This window comes from Protomyctophum parallelum, assembly GCF_964188405.1.
Source record: "Protomyctophum parallelum genome assembly, chromosome: 8".
NCBI classification, from domain to species: domain Eukaryota; kingdom Metazoa; phylum Chordata; class Actinopteri; order Myctophiformes; family Myctophidae; genus Protomyctophum; species Protomyctophum parallelum.
In genome coordinates, this window is record NC_139703.1 from 9,651,012 (window position 1) to 9,672,230 (window position 21,219).

The following is a 21,219-nucleotide window of genomic DNA, read 5'->3' on the forward strand; positions in this document are numbered from 1 at the left end:
ACCAGTTGGCGGCCGGTACAGGATGTGTCATCCTGATGTGATGGTTCTCAAACAGGTCACCCCAATAAATCACTTTTTCATCCCTGTTATAGCACCTTTTGTCATATTAATGGTATATGAAAAATATGTAAATCTTTCACCCTAATGTGCAGTATGTCACAAAGAAAACTGGGGGGAATATGTGTTTCCATTAGGACACACTGAAAATAACTTTTATACTTGGCATTTAACCCCATAAACCCCCATCTCTATTCTGGGGGAACATTCACCAAAAATAGCCGTTGAGAGCTGCTATTTTTGATGAAGAGACTTGGTGTACTGTAAGTCTGTTTTACCATGTATAAAAGGTAAGTGGTTAAACTGAAGTGACATTGATAAATTCCAACTATTATTATTGCTATTATAGTTTGTGACGGGCTTACTGCCCACAGGAAGAGCGACAGATGGAAAGATAGAGGACAGGTCTGAAGAACAGATGACAAACAGACAACACGGTAGTGCAAAACTCACCCGTTCCACCTGGCCCTCCTTGTGCTTGGTCTTGTAGATGCGCAGGCGCGGCAGGGCCGTCTCAACGTAGGCCTTGTCCTCGAAGCCCTCCAGGAGACGTCCCTGGAAGGCCAGCCGGCACGTGTTGGCATGGATGTCCGTGTCCAGCTTGGAGCCAATCACCAGGCAGAGCGAGGGACAGGTGACCGGTCGCTCAAACTCCAACAGCGCCCACTGTTCGGGGTCGGGCCTCGCCGCCCCGTCCTCTCCCTGACCCCCCCGTGACGTAGTCCTCCTGGTGGACGTACTCCCGCTCAAAGGAGAAGGGCGTGTCCAAGGGGTGAGGCTGGGCGTTCGAGGAGGCATCCGAGGACTCCAGGCTGTCGGCGGACGGCGGCAAGCCGAAGAAGCTCAGCCTGGCCATGACGGTCTCATGGCCCACGGTGATGTGGAACTTGGCCCGCGTGGAGAGGGACCCTCGGAAATATCCGATCTTCCTCACAGAGATGAGCACCGCGTGGAGCGTCCGCAGCGAGCCGGGGCTGCACACCACGCCGCGCTCCAGCAGCTTGGGGTCAAACTGGGTCACACACACGCCCACGCGGTCGCCCTGCATGGCGCCCGACACGGGCCTCCGGAACATCTGCACCGACTTCACCTTCTTGGTCACCTGATGATGTCAGAGGGGACATAAAGGACAGTGATGTCATGTCAGGAGACATGAAGGACAGTGATGTCATGTCAGGAGACATAAAGGACAGTGATGTCATGTCAGGAGACATAAAGGACAGTGATGTCATGTCAGGAGACATGAAGGACAGTGATGTCATGTCAGGAGACATGAAGGACAGTGATGTCATGTCAGGAGACATAAAGGACAGTGATGTCACGCCAGGGGACATAAAGGACAGTGATGTCATGTCAGGGGACATAAAGGACAGTGATGTCACGTCAGGGGACATAAAGGACAGTGATGTCATGTCAGGGGACATAAAGGACAGTTATGTCATGTCAGGGGACATAAAGGACAGTGATGTCACGTCAGGGGACATAAAGGACAGTGATGTCATGTCAGGGGACATAAAGGACAGTGATGTCATGTCAGGGGACATAAAGGACAGTGATGTCACGTCAGGGGACATGAAGGACAGTGATGAGAGGATTTTCTGTTCAATAAAGCGTTAGAGAGATGGGGTAACCCCTGTTACAGAGCAAACACTCTGTAGAAGTGATTACGGAATCACTGCTGTAATCCGTAATCACTGATTATACATCTATATATAAACTTTTGAACAATACAATTCTTCTTATATAATCTAACTTAATTAAGGAAAGGAAAATGTCTGAAACACTGTCGCTGCTCCTCACTCACTGCACCAATCTCTCTGAATTTCCACACAGGCATTGGCCATTACATTATGGCGGTCTTAACGAGGCCCTTTTTTGAGGGCTGTAAACACAAACATTGTGTATTTGTGTAAACACAAACATTGTGTATTTGTGTAAACACAAACATTGAAGACAAAAACGAGGACGCAAATTGGACACAAATTGTGATTGGCCAGAATGAGATGAAGTATGATGATAAGAGTGCTTATCACATAAGAGTGCTTCACACCGGTGTGATTTTCCAATTTAACAATAGGTGGTGCTATAACAGCCCACTTTACCTTTTGCCCTATAACTCTTGAACCGTAAATCGTAAAATCTAAATCCGGATTCCTTTGGTCATGACTCATCTCCCCATGTAGGCCACGCCCATTTGCGTCTAGAAAGATTTCCCACCAATTGGAATTTTCTTCAAAACACACTTTTTGCTCTTCTAACTTTTGTCCAAATCTCACACAAATCGGTACACATGATCTCTGGACCTATCCGGTTAAAACACCACAGGCAGACTTTTAATAGTCTGTATTGTTCGGCCGTAATCGGCTTCCGAAATTAGTGGGACAAAAAAATGCTACAAATCACAAACATAATGTCCTAATCACATGTCGAGGGTGGTTTAATCAACAGAGAGCCAAAAGTAATTCCATTTATTTCATCATAAGGGGCGCCGCAAATGCGAAACATTCAAACATTTGTTGCAAAAACATGCTTTTTGGGGGATAAATCCCCTCCACATTACTTCCACATGATCACAGGGGTGACTTGACATTGTAATTGGCTAGCAGAATCAGCCTATATTTCCTGTACTAGTGCCTCTGAGACCAGACTGATTACACCTAAAAATACATACAATACATCAACAATATGATCTATTAAATCACATTACCCATGCACAATGTACATCATTTGGTGTGCATATATTCAAACAGGTAAGGAATAGTATTTACAACACAGTCAACTTCACAAAATTGTGGATCTTGCTAAAAACCTAAATATAAATAACAATAATCATGCATTACCGAAACTTAGAAAAGCCTAAATCTACTTCAAGCAACCAGCCTGGACCCTGGATTGCAGGCTACAACAAACCTGCTGTAAGTCACACACAGTTATATAGCTCTTTGCTGCCACCCAGTGGTCAATGTGATGGTCACACACAGGCCACACTGCAGGACAGCGTGACTGCTGCATCTGGTCTAAATTACCCAACTCTTACCCTGCCAATCAACCCCCAATCCCTTCATCCTGCCCTATATACTGACACATCCTCTAGACCTACTTTTATTTACCACCTCTCATTCCATTTCCCTTCTTCCAGTCAACTTCTGAACTTCCGACACGCTATGGTTTCTTCCGAAAAGGCTTCCCAGCACTGGGGGTTGCTGCTTGCTGCAAGTCAGCAGTGTCCATGATTCTCTCAGGTCGATTTTGAAGGTGCGGTTTACATGGTCGTGATACATAAATTGGCCTCGCTCTGCGCACATTCGTATTATGAAAGGCATATCGGCCCGTGTTGAACGCACTCGGCCCGTGTTGAACGCACACACATTTGGCATACCGCGTCCCTGAATATTTTAGCATTGTGGGAGTGTCCATATGTTAATTATTCTCGCTTTGCGCAATTTGCTATTAAGCCCCTTGACCTAAAGACACTCAGCGCATAACGATTAGACGTGGGTCTGACCACCTCATAAACGCAAAAAGCACTGTTTGATTTGACACTTGAGCGGCTCTGGAAGGCTGGTAGAGTGTTGCCATGTCTGTTTATTATAAGCGGCTTATTTTTCTGTAAAGTTGCTTTGTGTGGTTGCTTTTCTTGTTTCTAAAGTGGTTATTTGGGCTTTTCTCCTAATGTTGTTTAAACCAGTGATCGTCACACAGCACATTCCCATGTCAAGGATCCCCAGATGAATGCATTTGCCCAACTAAGGACAGCTAATCCAAAAATTAAATAAAAAGATTACTTTTGAAAATAGCAGATCTATACCAGCTCACAATGCATCACATTCATTCATTAAAACTATGAACTCTGACTGCAGGGGGATATATAATGATCATTATAACAATGTGCAAGAACATATTTAAAAAGAAGGAAGAACTTTATATTTGTGGACAATCAAAATATGTTTTTTTATTTTAATGTGGTGTCATTCAAATTAATCTGGATATGGCAGACTCACTATTTAGAAAATAAAAACATGGCACTTCATTTAAAATAGGTTACAGACCCCTGTTATATGCGCTTATTTTTATAGACCTATTTACTTGTTTCTATGAGACATGGCAGATTTGCGTCTTTAAAAAAAAAATGTTGAGATTAGAAACGGCCATAATTCTTTCATTTCTCAACCTTAAAAATAAATAAAAACATCTCCATAATCCGTGGGAAATGTGCTTTCATATGCTGTATCACACCCGATTCAAGTCTTCTTCAATAAAATGCTACGAGCGAACTCAGCGAAGACCATACCATCAGGGCCACAGCATTACGCAGCACGCATTCAACTCATTCCTTCGTCGTGACTTGAATGAAATAAAATATAATAAACGTTATTTTACTGGTGTTTTTCAATAGAAACAAATAAAGAGCGTGTGTAGGCTACTGTGTGCAAGTGCAACAGTGCATATACATGCATGCACTAGGCTATATTTCTTCCGTGTCGGGATGGTGATTGAGCTCTTCAAGTTCACAGCCCGTTTGGTCTTTCATAAAAAAACGTTGATATTAGCCTATAAACACTCATGGTTCTCTCATTTCTCAACCGTTTTATTAAATGTAAAAATCTCCATATTCCTTAGGAATCTTGCTTTCATTCGCTGTATGGTACATGGTTCTATCGTTATCGAATTAATTAATTACGCATGGATTGTTTATATGCTGCTATCTACTCGCAATTCCATTCCGATCTGAAAGGTGGGTCTGTTCTTTTGAGGCATAAAGGTGACAGCATGCAGTGCAATAGGAATAATTAACCCAAATGTGACAAAGGCATGTCATGTCTTCTATGGTGCCAGCCTGAAGAAATGTCATACCACGACCCCCAAAGTGCGCATTCCGTATGTGACATCAGCTGACTGGTAAAGAGAATAGTACGGACATGTTGATTGGGTACGTCTCAAACACGCCTTAAACACACCCATGACTAATTCAAGGCCGTTTTGCGCACTCCGCGGGGTGTCAAAAGCGCTTCTTAACATGCCCAAAATTGCAATATGACATACTACACGCCCCCAGATCATAATACTGTAATTAGATTAGTAATATAGAAGTAAGTAACATAGAAGTCCTAAATCGACCCCTCTATGTTCATCATAGCGCAGTGATTCCAAATGTTTTTAGGTCGAGACCCAAAAGAGAAATTAGACGTTTGCCCGGGACCCAAACTAGTGAAAATAGTAGTATCTACAAGCTCATCACATGTTGATTTGCGCCACGTGAGCTTGTACATCTGGTATTTTCCGATTTTATTAAATTCATGAAATACTTTTGAATTTCTGGGGAATTTAATTGATGAAAAGTTGTGATTTTTTTTTAGTCTTTTGAAATAAGATAAACAAACAAAGGGGAATATTTACTCGCAACCCACAGAAATCGCTCCGTGACCCACATGCGGGGCCCCATCCACTGCTTGGGAAACGGTGTCATAGCGTACCTTGAGGGCAGGGATCTCCACAGTGTCGTTGACAGCCAGCGAGCCCTGCAGGATGGTTCCCGTCATCACCGTTCCCTGGCCACGGATGGAGAAGCAGTGGTCTACAGCCATCAGCAAGGCACCCTTAGGGTCTCGCTGAGGAAGGTATGTCTGCCTCTTCAACAGCTGAGACGGACAGAAAAGTAGAAAGACGCATGCACGCACGCCAACACACAGTTATCCACTGTCCTCACAATGCAAGGTCATTTGTCACTGCAGGCGTGAAAAGACATTTGAGGCATGCACAAATATACAACCTGGTGCTAAATGCTAATTATAACCATATCTAGACAGCATTGAGTCAGCCTGTGCGTCCAGCGGCTCTATAAACACTGCCTGACTCCTATGGCCTCTAAATACTGCTCTGAACCTAGATGTCTAAGTCACACCACTGCTCTTCACACACCCAAGAAATAATTACTAACCACCACTGTTTTGAACAATATGTTTATTATATATTGTTTTTTAGCTTACAATGACATTGTTTTTTAGCTTACAATGACATACCTCTCCCTCCACCATCACCCCAACAGATTTGTAACATTATATTCAAGATTTGTAACATTCAAGAAGCTTGCAGTGTAGGCTGTAGGGTAATGATCTCTGTTGCTGCACTAGGAACTCCTAAAGGTCAGTTGCCTGCCTGGGGTATCTTAAGTTGTTGTTCAGCAGGGAGAGGAACTGGGAGGGATAGTGTGTTCCTCCGCACGTGCTATGCTTTCCCAGTGAACCTCCTCATTGTCAGGTGAGAAGAGGCGGCTGGCCACTTCACGGGTATCAGAGTAGAGACACATGGTTGTCTATACAGCCTCCCCAGAACAATCAGTAGCAGGGAATTACTTTTTGTAAAAATATTTTAAGTTATTATCACTGTGGTCTTATATGGCATAGGAATACTTCATTCGGCTCCTGTTTTGTTTTTATCTGCATCATAAAGGCTAGTATTTAACCAAAGCTAAACAAATAGTTTATTGTTGTCTAATTAAATAGAATTTAACTTATTATTAGTTGTTAGAAATAAATCAGTACTCTGAGTGTTTCCTGTCATTACCTCCATTAGGTTCGCCACTCCCTGAGGCTCCTCTGTGTCAGGGGCTTCGGGTCCCCCAGGCTTGGCTGCCACGGCAATCACAGGACAATCTTTGAATCTGTCCCAACAGTGGAACAGGCGTGTTTTAAATCCAGCATGTTGCAAGTTTTAACACAATGATTAAAGCCAATTCCAAATATGTACAGTATATTGTTGCTGTCGGGCAGAAAACTCTTATCTCCATATTTTAAGTGCTCCTAGCAGATCTACAAGCTCGAAACACTGCTTGAAGCGTGGCTTTTGAGCTGGTCCATCTGCTCGTTTTGCAGCTTTTTTATTTGAATCCTGAAAAGCAACAGTTTTCATCCAACAGAGATGAAATACTGTATATTTTTTAAGTACATTCAGGTGTCTATTGCTAAATATTATTCTCCATCACGTGATGGTGTTGCTTGCCAAAAAGAACTTATCTACAAGCCAACAAGTACAACACATCAAAATGTGATGCGTATCACAATGTAGATCAGTTCTTTCAGGCAAAATGGCACCAACATACTATCATGTATATATTGTATGTAAATGAAGAATATGCAGTACATGCATACCTGGTGTTCTCCAATGTTTTGTGTAGCCTCTTGGTCATCTTCTCAATGGCGCTCTGCCTCTTGTTAGGTGGAAGGAGGTCAACCTTGTTTAAGATGACGACCATTCGAGGGCAGGTCAGCTCTCCTATGAGCAGACACTCTGCTGTCTGGGTCTGCACTCCTTTCACCACATCCACCACCAACATCATCAGATCGATGATCTGGGCCCCTGCAGTACATACAATGTATGATGGTGATACACTTAAAAAATAAATCTCTGCAGCAAACGTGAACGCAATGCATTCCAACGTCAACTACAGTTGACCCGGGTCCCCCTGGGGTCTATACTAGATATGAAGATTTTCCCCCTCAACAACAAATCCCTGACAAAAATAGCAGATCTACAAACTCTGACCTATTTTATACTTTTATTATTATTACAGGCTGTCCCTGGAGGGTAAATAAAACTTGCGGGAAAGTGGCGTCTGCTTTCAGGTTGCCTGACCGGGCAAGTGCTCATTGAGAGAACGCAACAGTCTATAAACGCAACACCTGACGGGCAAGTACTTGCCTTAGTGTCCACCCCTGTATTTTATAATATATCATTTAAACAGCTAATGTTTCACCTATAATCTCATGCCCAAAGGGATGCCTCTTTTGACCAGCTAGGTCAAAAGAGGTTCTGAAACTCTCTGTCAGAGGCAGGTCTGTGTGTCTGTATCTGGGTCGGTGGGTGCAGTTCCTATATCAGTTAATGGTTACATTTGCAGCTCATTTGCAATGGACATCTAATCAACAGTCCCTCTTGAGGCTTCATAAATGCATACAGTGAAGTTGACAATGGCAATGAAAACAGCAACAAGACATAGCTAACCAAGAAAAACACCAGAACAAGAGGAAAAAATTAAGCGAGGGGTGCACAGAGAGAGAGAGAGAGCTAGAGGGCTGAAATTAGAGCTCTGGCTCTCTTGGTAGTCTTTCCTCTCCCTCTTTTCTTTCCCTGACTTTGGCAGTGTTTCTTTCCTGTGCTCTCCCCACCTGGGACAGGAGGGGAAGTTTAATACATACCCCAAATCCCCACACTTTCCTTCCTCCGAGTCCTTAATCTACAGCATGTGCCACCCACTGGCTTCATTCAAGATATAGCCAGCTATATATATATGTGTGTGTGTGTGTGTGTGTGTGTGTGTGTGTGTGTGTGTGTGTGTGTGTGTGTGTGTGTGTGTGTGTGTGTGTGTGTGTGTGTGTGTGTGTGTGTGTGTGTGTGTGTGTGACAGTAAGCATTAAGCAAACAAGAAGAAAGAGAGACAGAGATAGTGAGCAAGTGCCTTTATCCTGTGTTCTTATAGCTTATAAGTAGTTTTCTTTACCGTCATTATTACTTATTATCAAATCAATCTAGGTTACTGTATAAACTAGGGATTCCTCTTTTGTGTAGTGAATTAATGCAGAACTTGAAGTGTAAGTTCACCGTCTACTCTACTGCAGAGCTATCTAATAGAAGAGTTACGATATAGAGGGGGCAGAAACCGAGCACTCGAGCGCTGTTCATGCAGCCTGAACTGAGACAAGCGGCGCAAATAAGAGCTATTTTAAGCGTGTGTGCAACATGACAACTGTTCTTAAGTATTGCACAGTAACAACTAAAGTCTCTTTAATGTTTATGTTGTACTATTACTACAAAACAATCTAAAATAAAGGGATTTAAGATCATTAAAGCTGGGCTGTTGCCTGAGTCCAATGTATTTCAGCCTACTTCCGGTCCAGGACTTGTCCCAGTTGGTTGTCCCCCATGCTCAATAGAAGTCTATGTAGGAGAGCCGCCATTGGACTGGCCCCATGAAGTGAACGCAGTTTGTGTAACTCTGTCTATATCTAAGGATCTGCTCTACTGTAACTGTGGCCTTGTCTCACACTCCCAGTCCCAACATCCTCTCTGAAGCTATACTTGCAGTTTGTAAGCGCCCTCTGCTGGATATTGTCAGAGCACACACTGTCACACACACACAAAGACCTGTTCTTTATCTATTCTAGTTTATACACTCCCAGGCTGACCTCAGTTCTATAACTATACTCACAGAGTTAGTTTTTCAGTGTAGCTAGAAAAAACTTTTAACACTTTTTAAAGAGCTCCGTGCTCACCCCCAATAATGGTGCGGATGAGAGAAGCGTGCCCGGGACAGTCTACCAGGGTGAACTGCAGGCTGCCATACTGCTCTCCTCCTCCTGTCTCCTGCATGAGGTGCTCTGGGAGGTCCACGGTGAAGGAGGAGAAGCCCAGGTCCAGCGTGATGCCTCTCTCCTTGGACTGAGGGTTCTTGTCGAAGGCAGCCGTGGAGGCGGTGCTGCTCAGAGCCCTGGCGAGAGAGGTCTTCCCGCTGTCCACATGTCCCAGAACCCCCACGTTGAAGTTCAACGTTCTGCTACTGTCTGCTGCTGCCATCATGTCACTCCAACGTGGACCTTGATCTACTGTTGTTTTGACTTGTTGTGAGAACTTGTGACTATTTGCTTTTCTCCAATGAAATTCTCGTCACGTTTGTTCCATGACAACGTATCGACTCTATTAACTGTTAAATAAACTTGTTCCAATAAAAAAGGTACGTTTAAACGCAATAAACACACTTTGTAACTGAGATTATTGCAAACATCCAACATCCACTTATTTTCCCGAGCAGAATCAAATTCCGTCCTGCGGACAACAACATAAAGCGGAACTCTTCCTCAAATGCACATAATAAAATCTAAAGAATTACTACGATACAAATTAGCTACCCAAAAAGTTCCGGTTTGGTGAAGACATTTCCAATTATTTTTGTTTGCTTGTCGTTCAGGTTAAACGGATAATATAAATATATATTATTCAACACATTTTCTATAACGTGAAAAGCGACTGAAACACCACCGGAAGTAAATATTCAAAAGAGGCGTGTGTTTGTCGCGTCTTCGGAATGACCGACAGACGTTTTAGCCAATGAACTGTTTACACTCAACCGAAGCGTCCAATGGGCTACGAGTGTAACCAACAAATGGGCGGTGCTACGGGTATTACTTCCTCCAGTGTTCCATGGTAACCCCGCATGGAAAGTGGAAACACAGTACACATTTCTTCTGTTTTGAGTTTACGCGCCGGGTTGAGCGGACGATTGAGAGATCGAAGCGGGGCATTTAGAACAAGTTTAATCGAGCATTTATCGCGCCGTTGTCTTTATTGAACAACAATAGCAACGCGTAAAAACAACCATGAAGATCGAGGAGGTGAAAAGCACCACAAAGACCCAGAGGATCGCAACTCACAGCCATGTGAAGGGACTCGGCTTGGATGAGGCCGGGAATGCGAAGCAGATGTCAGCGGGTCTGGTGGGACAGGAGACTGCAAGAGAGGTACTAAATAACAGCGTTGAAGATGTGGTTGATATTCTGTAATCTGTATTATGATCAGTTGGGCAGTCTGAACTGTTCTGTCTGTGCATGAGGCGGAAGGACACAAACGCAGTTTTTCAATGTGTGCTGCACATGCCACTGATCGAATAGTGTCGCTGTTTTGCATTAACATGGACCGCATTAAAAAATAACATTGCCCAAAACAAAATAATGTATGTACAATTGAAAGTGCATAGAAATTATGTATACACAGAGCTGTTACATTACGACTGAGGGAAAACCATAATTAATATTTGTGCATTTGCTGTCAGAAATAGTTGGATATAGGAAAGGTTTAACCTGACGCTGCCAGATCCAAGAAGCTTGCTACACAAATGTGTTTCACAGCTGTGTTGGGGAACATGGTAACCCAATACCGCCCTCATCTGGCAGCGTCAGGTTAGGAAAGGTTAGCTTGGGATAAGCTTTTGCAGGTTGTAAACAAATGGGGTAAAATAGACACTATGCCTATTTGCTCAGACACTATGACGTAAAATACTGAATTAATTGTCAATGGGAATTTAATGTTTGTAGGACAAAAATACACTATGCCGATTTGCTCAGACATTATGACGTAAAATACTGAATTCATTGTCAATAGGAATTTAATGTTTGTGAACACACTGACACTACAGTGATTGCCCTTGCATCGACCCCAGGCAGGGTTCGAACCTACAACCTTCAGCATGAAAGGAATATGCTAAACCACTAGTACACTAGCGTAAGAGCAGCCCCTACCTCTGAGAGAGCACAAATCATAACAAATGTAACATGCATTTATTTGTGTATGCCATTCACATTCGACTGTGGAGGAAACCATGCAAGGCACCAAACTGCTCATTGGTTCAGTGTCTTGCTCAAGGACACTTCGACACTAACTCAGGCGGCAGCTCTACCTCCTAAGACCTAGGCCATGTCTAGTGCTAGTGATGGCAAACATTTAAAATAAAGAACAGCAACTCCTATCCTGGACCTGTTCTTATTATAATTTAATGAGAAACACAGCTTGTCATGCCAATATCAAAATGGTCTGGTCGAAACTAAAACAATATATACCTCTTTCTCCTCCAGGCTTGTGGTATCATTGTTGAGTTAATCCGCTCAAAGAAGATGGCAGGAAGGGCAGTCTTACTGGCGGGGCCCCCAGGCACAGGAAAGGTACTGTTACTACTGTATAGTCGGTGTTGAAAGATGATGCTCGTAATATTAATGTCATTGTTTTAGTTCTCCAGTATAGGACCTCTGTTGGGTTTAATTGACCTGATATGCCCTCCATTTCTCCAGACTGCCCTTGCTTTGGCAATGGCACAGGAGTTGGGCAACAAGGTGCCATTCTGCCCCATGGTAGGCAGTGAGGTCTACTCAACAGAGATTAAGAAAACAGAAGTGCTGATGGAGAATTTCAGGAGGGCCATAGGTGAGTGGCATTTTCTTCATGCATAAAAGTAGATGTCTGTCCCTCTCATTCAGTAAGACTTCACTCTCACCAGGGTTTATATTTAACTAAAACTAAAAGGGAAACATAATTGTTAACTGAAACTAAAATAAAAGTAAAGATATCTCAAATTTAAGAAAAACTTAAAAATCCAATTAAAACGTCAAATTAGTTATCTGATGTCATGTAATCTTTCATTCAGCCTTTTTCAGTTTTTCTATTACTCAAGGCTTTCCCTATAATACCTGAAAAGTTGAGAATACATCTAAACTAAAAGTCAAATCCTAAAACTGATGGTACTTGTGTGCGCGTAAAACCGAACTAAAGCTGAAATCAAACACCAAACTGAAAAACTAAAGAAAAGACAAAAACGTATGCATATTTCAGAACTATAATTACACACACACACACACACACACACACTTTTCAGTGCAGTTTGATGTTTGATGGGTCCGAATCAAAGCAATATATTCAGCCAGTTCCTCACTGAAGAGTCCTTGGCCAGGAAGTGCAAAGTGCCCCACTCCACACACCCTTCCTGCCGAGCTGAAAGGCATCATGACACAGGGATGAGGGGATGTGTGTGTGTCGTGAGCACTGTTGACAAGGGAAGGAAGGCCCAGAGAGGGAGGGGGAAGGGGCTTGTCTGCCTGTTGACATTACCTGTCACAGGGAAGGAAATGGAGCTCTGGTTGACTGAGAGGTGGTCAGCAAGTTGCCCCGCCCCCAGAGCACAAACATTCAACTATGAGAGGTGAGGGAGAGATGGAGGGGGGGGGGGGGGGGTATACATTCTGCGGTTGTCGTCACCCTCCTGATAAGAGCACCCAGACAGACCCTGCCTTTAAGCGTGACTCTGACCCGCACCAGACAGAACCAGCCACCTGTGTTACTCGCACACTGAGCATGGCAACACCAATTATAGCATGATCACGTTACCTAGAATGATGCCCAGACATTATATGCACACTCACACACATATCAGCATATCGATGTCCTTTTCCCTGGAATAAATGCACTGTGGTATAGACTCAGAATGTGTCATTATTAGAGATACATGAATGTCAAAGACTAAGGTGGTGTCTACATGAGGACGTATTCTGCGTTACCCGGGACAAGTATTTAGCCGATCTGCCCTTTGCCGTCTACAAACTTGCGCGGGTAACAGCCCGAGGCGTTCTCGTGTGGAAGGCCTCTAAACGTGTCCTTATTCTGTACCGTGTTTGTGTGTGTCACGTTTAGGACTGCGTATCAAGGAGACAAAGGAGGTGTATGAGGGAGAGGTGACAGAGCTGACGCCATGTGAGACGGAGAATCCAATGGGAGGTTATGGGAAAACCATCAGCCATGTCATCATCGGGTTAAAGACGGGCAAGGGTACCAAACAACTCAAGGTCAGTTCAAAGTCACATTTCTTCTCTTGTCTGGGCAACACTAGGTTATCAGTCTGGGAAAATATATTTCTCATTAAGGATCGACATGTTGAGGCCTTGAAGCTGCAATGCAGGACTCTTCTTTTATGGAATAAAATATTATTACTACTACTACTGCTACTGTTCTGTGAATACAAAATAACTATCACATATGCGGTGGTTGGAGGTGCACTCTTTCATTGAGAAATGCAGACCGTGGCCATCACAGACCCTTTTTTGGTAGAAGTCTGAGTGCAAATTCAGATTCTTTTATGTGTTGTACCTTTGTAATCCCCAGTGTTAATTACTATTATTACCCTAAAGTAATGTTTTATTCATTAAAGAAGTCCCAGGTTGCAGCTCTATGTGAAAACATTTCTGCAAAGGCATGATCGCTGACCCAAAATGTCCATGTTGTTGTCTTAGTTGGATCCCAGTATTTACGAGAGTCTGCAGAAAGAACGCGTGGAAGTGGGAGACGTCATCTACATTGAAGCCAACAGCGGATCCGTTAAGGTGTGTACTCGATACAGGATCCTATACAGTAGCTGCTTCACAACCTGCACTGCACCATTAGGTGTGTGTCTGGATTAAGAGCGTCTGCTAAATGCCTAAATTGTAATTGTAAATTGTGTGCATCAGTGTAAATGTTTTGGACTACGTCTAAAATACTTAATATTTTGATATTAGGACTAGACTAAACAATTTCAGATAACTAACTAGAACTAAAATTGTGTTATTCAAAAGACTGAATATCAGAATGTTGAACATGGGCAAGACTAAACCATTTCAGATGACTAAAATCAGACTAAAACTAAATGGTGTGTTATTCAAAAGACAAACTAAATCAGAATTAGCTGTCAAAATTTTAAATGAACACTAGTGTGTTATGGCTGCCCATAATAACACACCACCTCATGTTTGGAAAGCAAATTAAGATCGCTCTTGGACATTTAAAAACAAATCCACGATAATTTATCTGTGGAATAACCGCCAAAGTGAAGCGTTTATGGCTTTGCCTGTCCTCTTCAGTCTTTCATCCTTCTCAGCCCTCCGTGAAAGCTCAGTTTCATCTCCCTACTGTACTCTGGAATGACCCTCTCTCATTCCTGACGTTCTTCACAGGGCTGGTTCTGTTCAGCCATATCTCTCCCATCTCTCCCTTCCCTCTGTTCAAGCAGTGAGCCTTGTGGCCTGTGCTGACAAGCTGTGTTGAAGGTTACTTTAATCGGTGCAGGTGGGCCTGGAGGCTCTAGCCAGTGGCCAAATGGGAGGGGTGGACGGACGCCACATTTGTTGCTGTCGACAGCCATCTTCTTTCATCCTCGGCCTCTTGCACTCCCTTCTGCATTGAGCTGGCACTGAGTTCAATCATACACCTGTTCTCTCCCTCCTGTAGCCTCTTTTGTTTCACTGCTGAGCAATATAAGACAACCTTTATTCTTTTGTTAAGTAGACCATTTTTCTCCATGTATTAACCTTCTCGTTACTATGTGTCTTTGCAGAGACAAGGTCGTTGTGACACCTTTGCCACAGAGTTTGACCTGGAGGCAGAGGAGTATGTGCCGCTGCCTAAAGGTGATGTCCATAAGAAGAAAGAGATCATCCAAGATGTCACGCTACACGACCTGGACATTGCCAATGCCAGACCCCAGGTACATACCCACAATGCCACTCACTAATAGCTGATTGAAATGAGTGTTGAATAGATTACATCTTTTTAGATTAACATTCTGTTCTTAAATTGAACTTTTATCTCAGGGAGGGCAGGACATTCTCTCCATGATGGGACAACTGATGAAGCCCAAGAAGACTGAGATCACAGGTACAAATTTGAATCATGTGGATCTTCGGTTCTACATGGGACCTGCATGCCTCCAATGTGGCTCGCTGACTTCATGTGGTCGTTTGACATATCTCTGTAATGTTTCAGCCCTTATCCGAGACTATTATAAAATTAAAGTCGCATATTTCAAAAGACATGAAATATATAATCTATAAGAGATAAGATTATAAAGTAAATGCTTTTGCCTGCTGATATTCGCTCCGGACAGACAGACGTAAAAGAACTACCATACTACCATACCATACTCCTGTCCTCTTTCACAGACAAGCTGCGTACAGAGATTAACAAGGTGGTGAACCGCTACATCGACCAGGGTGTGGCTGAGCTGGTTCCTGGTGTGCTGTTTGTGGACGAGGTGCACATGCTGGACATTGAATGCTTCACCTACCTCCACCGGGCCCTGGAGAGCACCATCGCCCCAATTGTCGTCTTTGCCTCCAACCGGGGAAACTGTCTTGTCAGGTGGGTGTGTGAATATTTAGAATATCGTCTGATCCTGTGTCTAGGAGAGACATGACCTTTGACAAAATATAAATATCTCAATAGAAGAGCAGAGACAACCAACCAACCACCCCAATTGTATATGTTATATTGTATTAAGCATTAACATACTCTACCTTGAGTGTTGCTTGAACTGAATCATGACAGTGTTTGTGGCCGTTGTCCTCTTATACACCAGAGGAACAGAGGACACCTGCTCTCCTCACGGTATTCCCCTGGACCTCCTGGACAGAGTCATGATCATCCGTACCATGCTGTACACGCCACAGGAGATGAAGCAGGTGAGTTACACTTAAACCATTAAGACCTGAGGCCAAATCTACAAATGCCTTCTAAATCGGTTGTTCTCAAAAGATGTTTAAAAAATAGCAGATGTACAAGCATAGCGTGTCACTTCGTGCATCTACTATTTTTTAATGGCCAACGCAAAAATCTAAAATGACAGATGCTTTCCCGGTTTTAATGGGTTAAACCCAGGTGTCTATATTTTGCTTGTAGATCGGCTATTTTAGAATTTCCTTCTCAGAATTTTCTAAGAATTTGGAAAATCGGGGCTTATGTGATTAACAAAGCCTAGCAGCCTGAGTTTTCTTGTTGCTAAAATATTTGCTTATTGTAATTAAATCTGGGCGTGGCACAGAGCATGCAGCCTGTGTCTGTTGATGTCCCGTTGCTAAGCAATGTATTTGTTGTAGATCATCAAGATCCGTGCTCAGACTGAGAGCATCAACATCAGCGAAGACGCACTAACTCATTTGGGCGAGATTGGCACCAAGACCACCCTCAGGTAATGCTTTTACTTTTCGTGAAGAAGAAAAGAGGTCCTGTTGCACACCTACAGAGATGGACTGAGTAATGAACTTGAATAGCAGAAGGAAGTGGGAATCCCGCACACTGTCATCACTTAGAAAACATTTATTGGTAAATATGTTTACTCAGACCTTCATCAGGCAACCTTCCTAATCTACCAACTAAATCTGCAGTTGATTTTGCAGGCCTTGATGGGCCTGGCGTTGTAATGGTTGATATTACACTTGGTTGCATGCTGAAAATAGTTTGTAGATCGGCTATTTTCAAAGTGCGCCATATGTATTGACAATTGTCAATATATTTAGTCTTAGTCAATCAGTCTGTTGTACAACAATTATCAAACAAATTATCAATTCAGGATCGGATTGATCTAGATCTAGAATTCTAAACGTATGATTTAATAAATAATCAATTCATAGCATGTATGAGTTTTAGGAAAATAATACAGTATATATGAAAGTATAATTCATGGAATAAATCATTCTTACAAATAAATTAAACAGTGAAAATAACTCCAATAACTTGAGGCTTGCCCTTTTTGGTTAGCTCTACTAGCAATTACAGAGCATTTCTCAGATATGCATTTTCTTTTTACCAAACCATTGACAAACATAACTTCTTAACTCACCGCGCGGGAGTGGAGGATCCAGGCACTTTTATACTGATCACATTATTGACAGGTTACCATGTTTGATACCTCTCTGAGCCAGCCGCAGCCTAGGTGCCCAGACAGTTGAGTTAACCGTCCAGGCCCCTGGGTTACATTTTACTTGGTTTTTATTTACAGTAGTTTTAGCCAGTGAAAAAAGGTAGTGGACGAGCATTATTGTCGACGAAATTAACTCTGCTGCTGGCTCTTCTATCCCATTTCTCTCCAGGTATGCAGTGCAACTACTGACCCCAGCCAGTCTACTGGGGCGTGTCCAGGGCAAAGAGGGCGTAGAGAGGGAACAGGTGGAAGAAATTAATGAGCTGTTCTATGACGCCAAGTCCTCTGCAAAGATCCTCCAAGACCAGCATCACAAATTCATGAAATGAGTGTCTGAACGAACGTCGTTTTGCTTCCTCTTCTGTTGTCTCCACATCTTGTGTTCATGTACGTTTTCATTCTGTTGATACCTGATCGGCTTTCAGATAAATTAAACGTCTGTTATGTTTTAATTAAAATAGTTTTTTTCAATAAAAATTGAAACGGAAAAGTGTTTTTCTTTGTACATTACATTAAGGCAAGGATATGTTTATAACATGTGATGTGGTGTGTTCACACAGGAGCTAAATGATTACATACAAAGCCCATGTAAAGATGCAAATACCGGTAGATGCATTGGGCACGCAAATGAGATATTCCAATCAAATATCCCAAATTGAGCAAAGCAACGAGAAAAATACCTTCAATTCCTATGTGATCACACCTTTAGACCAAGACACATAATGAACCTTTAGGACATAATCCAATGAATCTGATTTCCTTGCTTTTATTTAATTCATAAGCATATTTTGTTTGTTACAACATTTTGCCACAGGCCATCACACTCCAATCTTATATCCATGTAGATGACAAATAGTTTACAATTTATTCATGCATTTTCTACTGTAAACCTAAAAACACTACAGGAAAAGCAATGTAAGCAACAGTGGTGATATCACTTGCAAAATACAGAATACACTAAAACCATAGCCACATATAGAACACTGAGGGCTGTATTTTGCGTGTCTTAAGTACCAGGTCTTATTCCCTAACTTGAGTAAACTAAATACCTGGAGGCGTGATCAATGCCATTTGGCTATTCTGAGTGGCCAAAGAGCATTGATCACGCCTCCAGGTCTTTAGTTTACTCAAGTTAGGGAATAAGACCTGGTACTTAAGACACGCAAAATACAGCCCATTGTGCAAGAACGCTGGTATAACCATTTCACAAACATGAAGCCCCTAAAAGGGAAGCTTCTAGGTTATTCCACTCTTGTTAAACTGAGCTTTCACAGCTAGTAAACAGCTGATCCTCCATCCTGATGATGCGAACCGCTTCATGCTGAAAGCACATACAGCAGTGGACAAGAAGAAAGTCTCCTACTTCCTGATTGGTCGAGCTGAGGGCTTGCTGAAAACGGTCTCTCCTCCTGACCTCGCGCCACTGAATACAGAAGGAGCAGTTTTACCAGCCTTCTCTGTGAACACAGTGAGAAACAGACATAAGTACACATTATCTGTGAACACAGTGAGAAACAATAAATACACTAGTAGTACAGTATTGATAATGGTGTTTTTTGTTTGTTTTAGCTTACAGAAATAACATTATTTTGAACGGCTTCATGCTGAAAGCACATATAGACATAAGCACATATATTTTTGTATTGGGGCAGCAGTGACCAAAAGGTTAGAGGAGCGCCCTTGTTGCTGGAAGGTTCCTGCCTGGTTCAATTCCCCGGACCGGCAGGAAAATATCTGGGTGGTGAAGTGCCCTTGAGCTGAACCACCACTGAACTGCTCTAGTACAACAGCCTGTGGTTGTACTTGTCAGCTCACAGTACAACAGTATAAGACTGTGGTTGTACTGGTCAGCTCCTAGGTTTGAATGTGTCTCTGTGTTTCTATGTGCAGGGCGTTGCTGAAAATGAGCACTTGTGCTCAGCTACTACCCTGGGTAAAGGGAGGGGAAAAAAGTGTGCCACTCAGTAGCTGTCAAATTTATCACACAATTGCCTGATTGCAACTATTTGACAAAAAAGATTTGAGAGATTATTTGAGAGAATTGCAAATATTTCACATAACCGTCAGAATCGTTTCCATAGGAAGATTGAATGCTCACAACGTTTGAGCTTGTCAATCGGCTTTTCCACTATTTTTGAAAACGTTTTCAAGTATAAATAGTATTAAATATGGCCTGTTTTAGCCATTCTTTATTTAGATAACCAGTCATCTTTTTGCATATTCAAGTTATTTGTCATATCTGTCCTGTGCAAAGCCAAACAGAAATGTAATTTGTATGTGTTCCAACATTCAATGCCAAAAACACAGTTAAATCGTTAATTACAATGTTTGTACGGTGAATTGTCAACTAATGATCATGCCAATCTTAGGTGTACTGTATGTGATGTTTAATTACACCAACCTCGTCCTACAGTGTCACACACTCACACTGAGACCATATCTTAACCATCGCTGCCTTTCTGTATATGGAGTGGAAACTTTTACATCATGAGACGCTCCCACACACACGCACACACACACACACACAACTACCGCTGTTTAGCTTTACTTGTACATTAACCAGACTGTAAGAGACTGAACACCCACGTTCACCTGGAAGACTGCCTTCTCCCCAATCACATTGTCTGTTCTCTACTACTCACCACATTCCTGCATCACTTCAAACGTCTTGCTTTTCACTTGTGCTCCCGAGCACAGTTTGTCTTTTGTTTCCCTCAGATCATCCTCCCTCATGTCAAGGCGTTCATGTTGCTCTTCCTCGCTTGGCTGAGGCGAATCAGAGAGCAGTGATCAGTTAAACACACCATAAACACAATCTGTGAGATACAGAGTCTGGCACTCTGCAGCAGCTTAGCTCCTTCCAACAATGTAATGGCTTCATACATACATGGAACATCTGCTGGATCTTAAGAGCCTGATACTTGCCTGAGACATGGTGCTCGTACAGTGTAGCTGAAGATATCTGTTGAGAAATCCGTCCTCTCTTGTACAGTTTTTACTGGCTCTAAAGTTCAGCCCAACACACACATTTATACACACACACACACACTACAAATGTATCCGTGAAGCCAATAAATGACTCAGATGATTCAACAGGGACTCCTCCTCTTCCTCCCTGGTTGTGTTTACACTCCATGAGGTCCTGCTTTCTTCAGTCCATCACTAGGGAATGACGTGATCATCACTGCTTACTAGAACAGCTGGCACTTTAATTATTACATTCTCTGCACTCCATGGGGACAACTCAAGTATGACGAACACTAAATATAGTCCACTCATCCAACTCCCACCCTGTGTATGGGTTTCTTTCTTAGTTCCTTTATACAGTTTACAGTATTGGTCACTTCTGAATTTACATTCCTGTAGTTCTCTACATTTTAACCTTACTGGAAGACCATTAATGCTGCTGTTACAGATTACCAAATGTTCCAAGCAAAAACTAAATACATTACATTTCAACTAAAGAATGTTGGCCTAACCCCTTTCCTGTTCAGTCATTATTCTGCCCTTGGGGACCCTAATTTCAGCAGCCCTTTGTATAGAAGACAGACATTACATGGCACAGAACACAATGTCTGAGCTCATGCTGACTTCTGCCAACCATACGATACCGTAGGATGGGTCCCTCAAATTAAAAGATGTTATTTATTTTTTATGAGGTTGAGGATCTACTGTATACATCTAGGACATTTTCATAATGAGGTATCATTTTCTGTCCGACTGTAAATAAGTTACAGCTGAGTGATTATATAAAGTGTTACAATTACTATAGTCTGTTAGGGCAATCACACTAAATATGAAAATTCACATTTTATGTGATCAAGTACAATGTGATTCCATGATGCTACTGTATAACACGTTCAACTAGTTGACAAATATCCCAGTGTGCTGCCTAGGTC

The 21,219-nt window shown here is 42.5% G+C and overlaps 3 protein-coding genes across 3 annotated transcripts in view; 1 reads left to right on the top strand and 2 right to left on the bottom strand.

The window, feature by feature from the left end:
- Positions 1-10,010, bottom strand: part of eefsec (eukaryotic elongation factor, selenocysteine-tRNA-specific) — a 15,970-nt gene extending 5,960 nt beyond the window's left edge. The window contains 6 exon segments of the mRNA XM_083770958.1: positions 511-735; positions 737-1,159; positions 5,532-5,696; positions 6,622-6,718; positions 7,206-7,413; positions 9,327-10,010. Of these exon segments, the coding sequence (XP_083627084.1) occupies positions 511-735; positions 737-1,159; positions 5,532-5,696; positions 6,622-6,718; positions 7,206-7,413; positions 9,327-9,630 (1,422 nt within the window). The 5' untranslated portion in view covers positions 9,631-10,010.
- A 262-nt stretch (positions 10,011-10,272) lies between these two features.
- ruvbl1 (RuvB-like AAA ATPase 1) lies at positions 10,273-17,755 on the top strand. Its single transcript, XM_083770629.1, has 11 exons — positions 10,273-10,568; positions 11,679-11,765; positions 11,892-12,024; positions 13,285-13,436; positions 13,881-13,970; positions 14,960-15,109; positions 15,216-15,279; positions 15,564-15,762; positions 15,980-16,082; positions 16,497-16,588; positions 17,490-17,755. Exons 1-11 carry the CDS (start codon positions 10,428-10,430, stop codon positions 17,647-17,649), a joined length of 1,371 nt encoding a protein of 456 aa, XP_083626755.1. The 5' UTR covers positions 10,273-10,427; the 3' UTR covers positions 17,650-17,755.
- A 313-nt stretch (positions 17,756-18,068) lies between these two features.
- mustn1a (musculoskeletal, embryonic nuclear protein 1a) lies at positions 18,069-20,385 on the bottom strand. Its single transcript, XM_083771555.1, has 3 exons — positions 20,246-20,385; positions 19,963-20,086; positions 18,069-18,777 (listed from the first exon to the last, which is right to left on the bottom strand). Exons 1-3 carry the CDS (start codon positions 20,252-20,254, stop codon positions 18,680-18,682), a joined length of 231 nt encoding a protein of 76 aa, XP_083627681.1. The 5' UTR covers positions 20,255-20,385; the 3' UTR covers positions 18,069-18,679.
- Between the last annotated feature and the right edge of the window lie 834 nt (positions 20,386-21,219).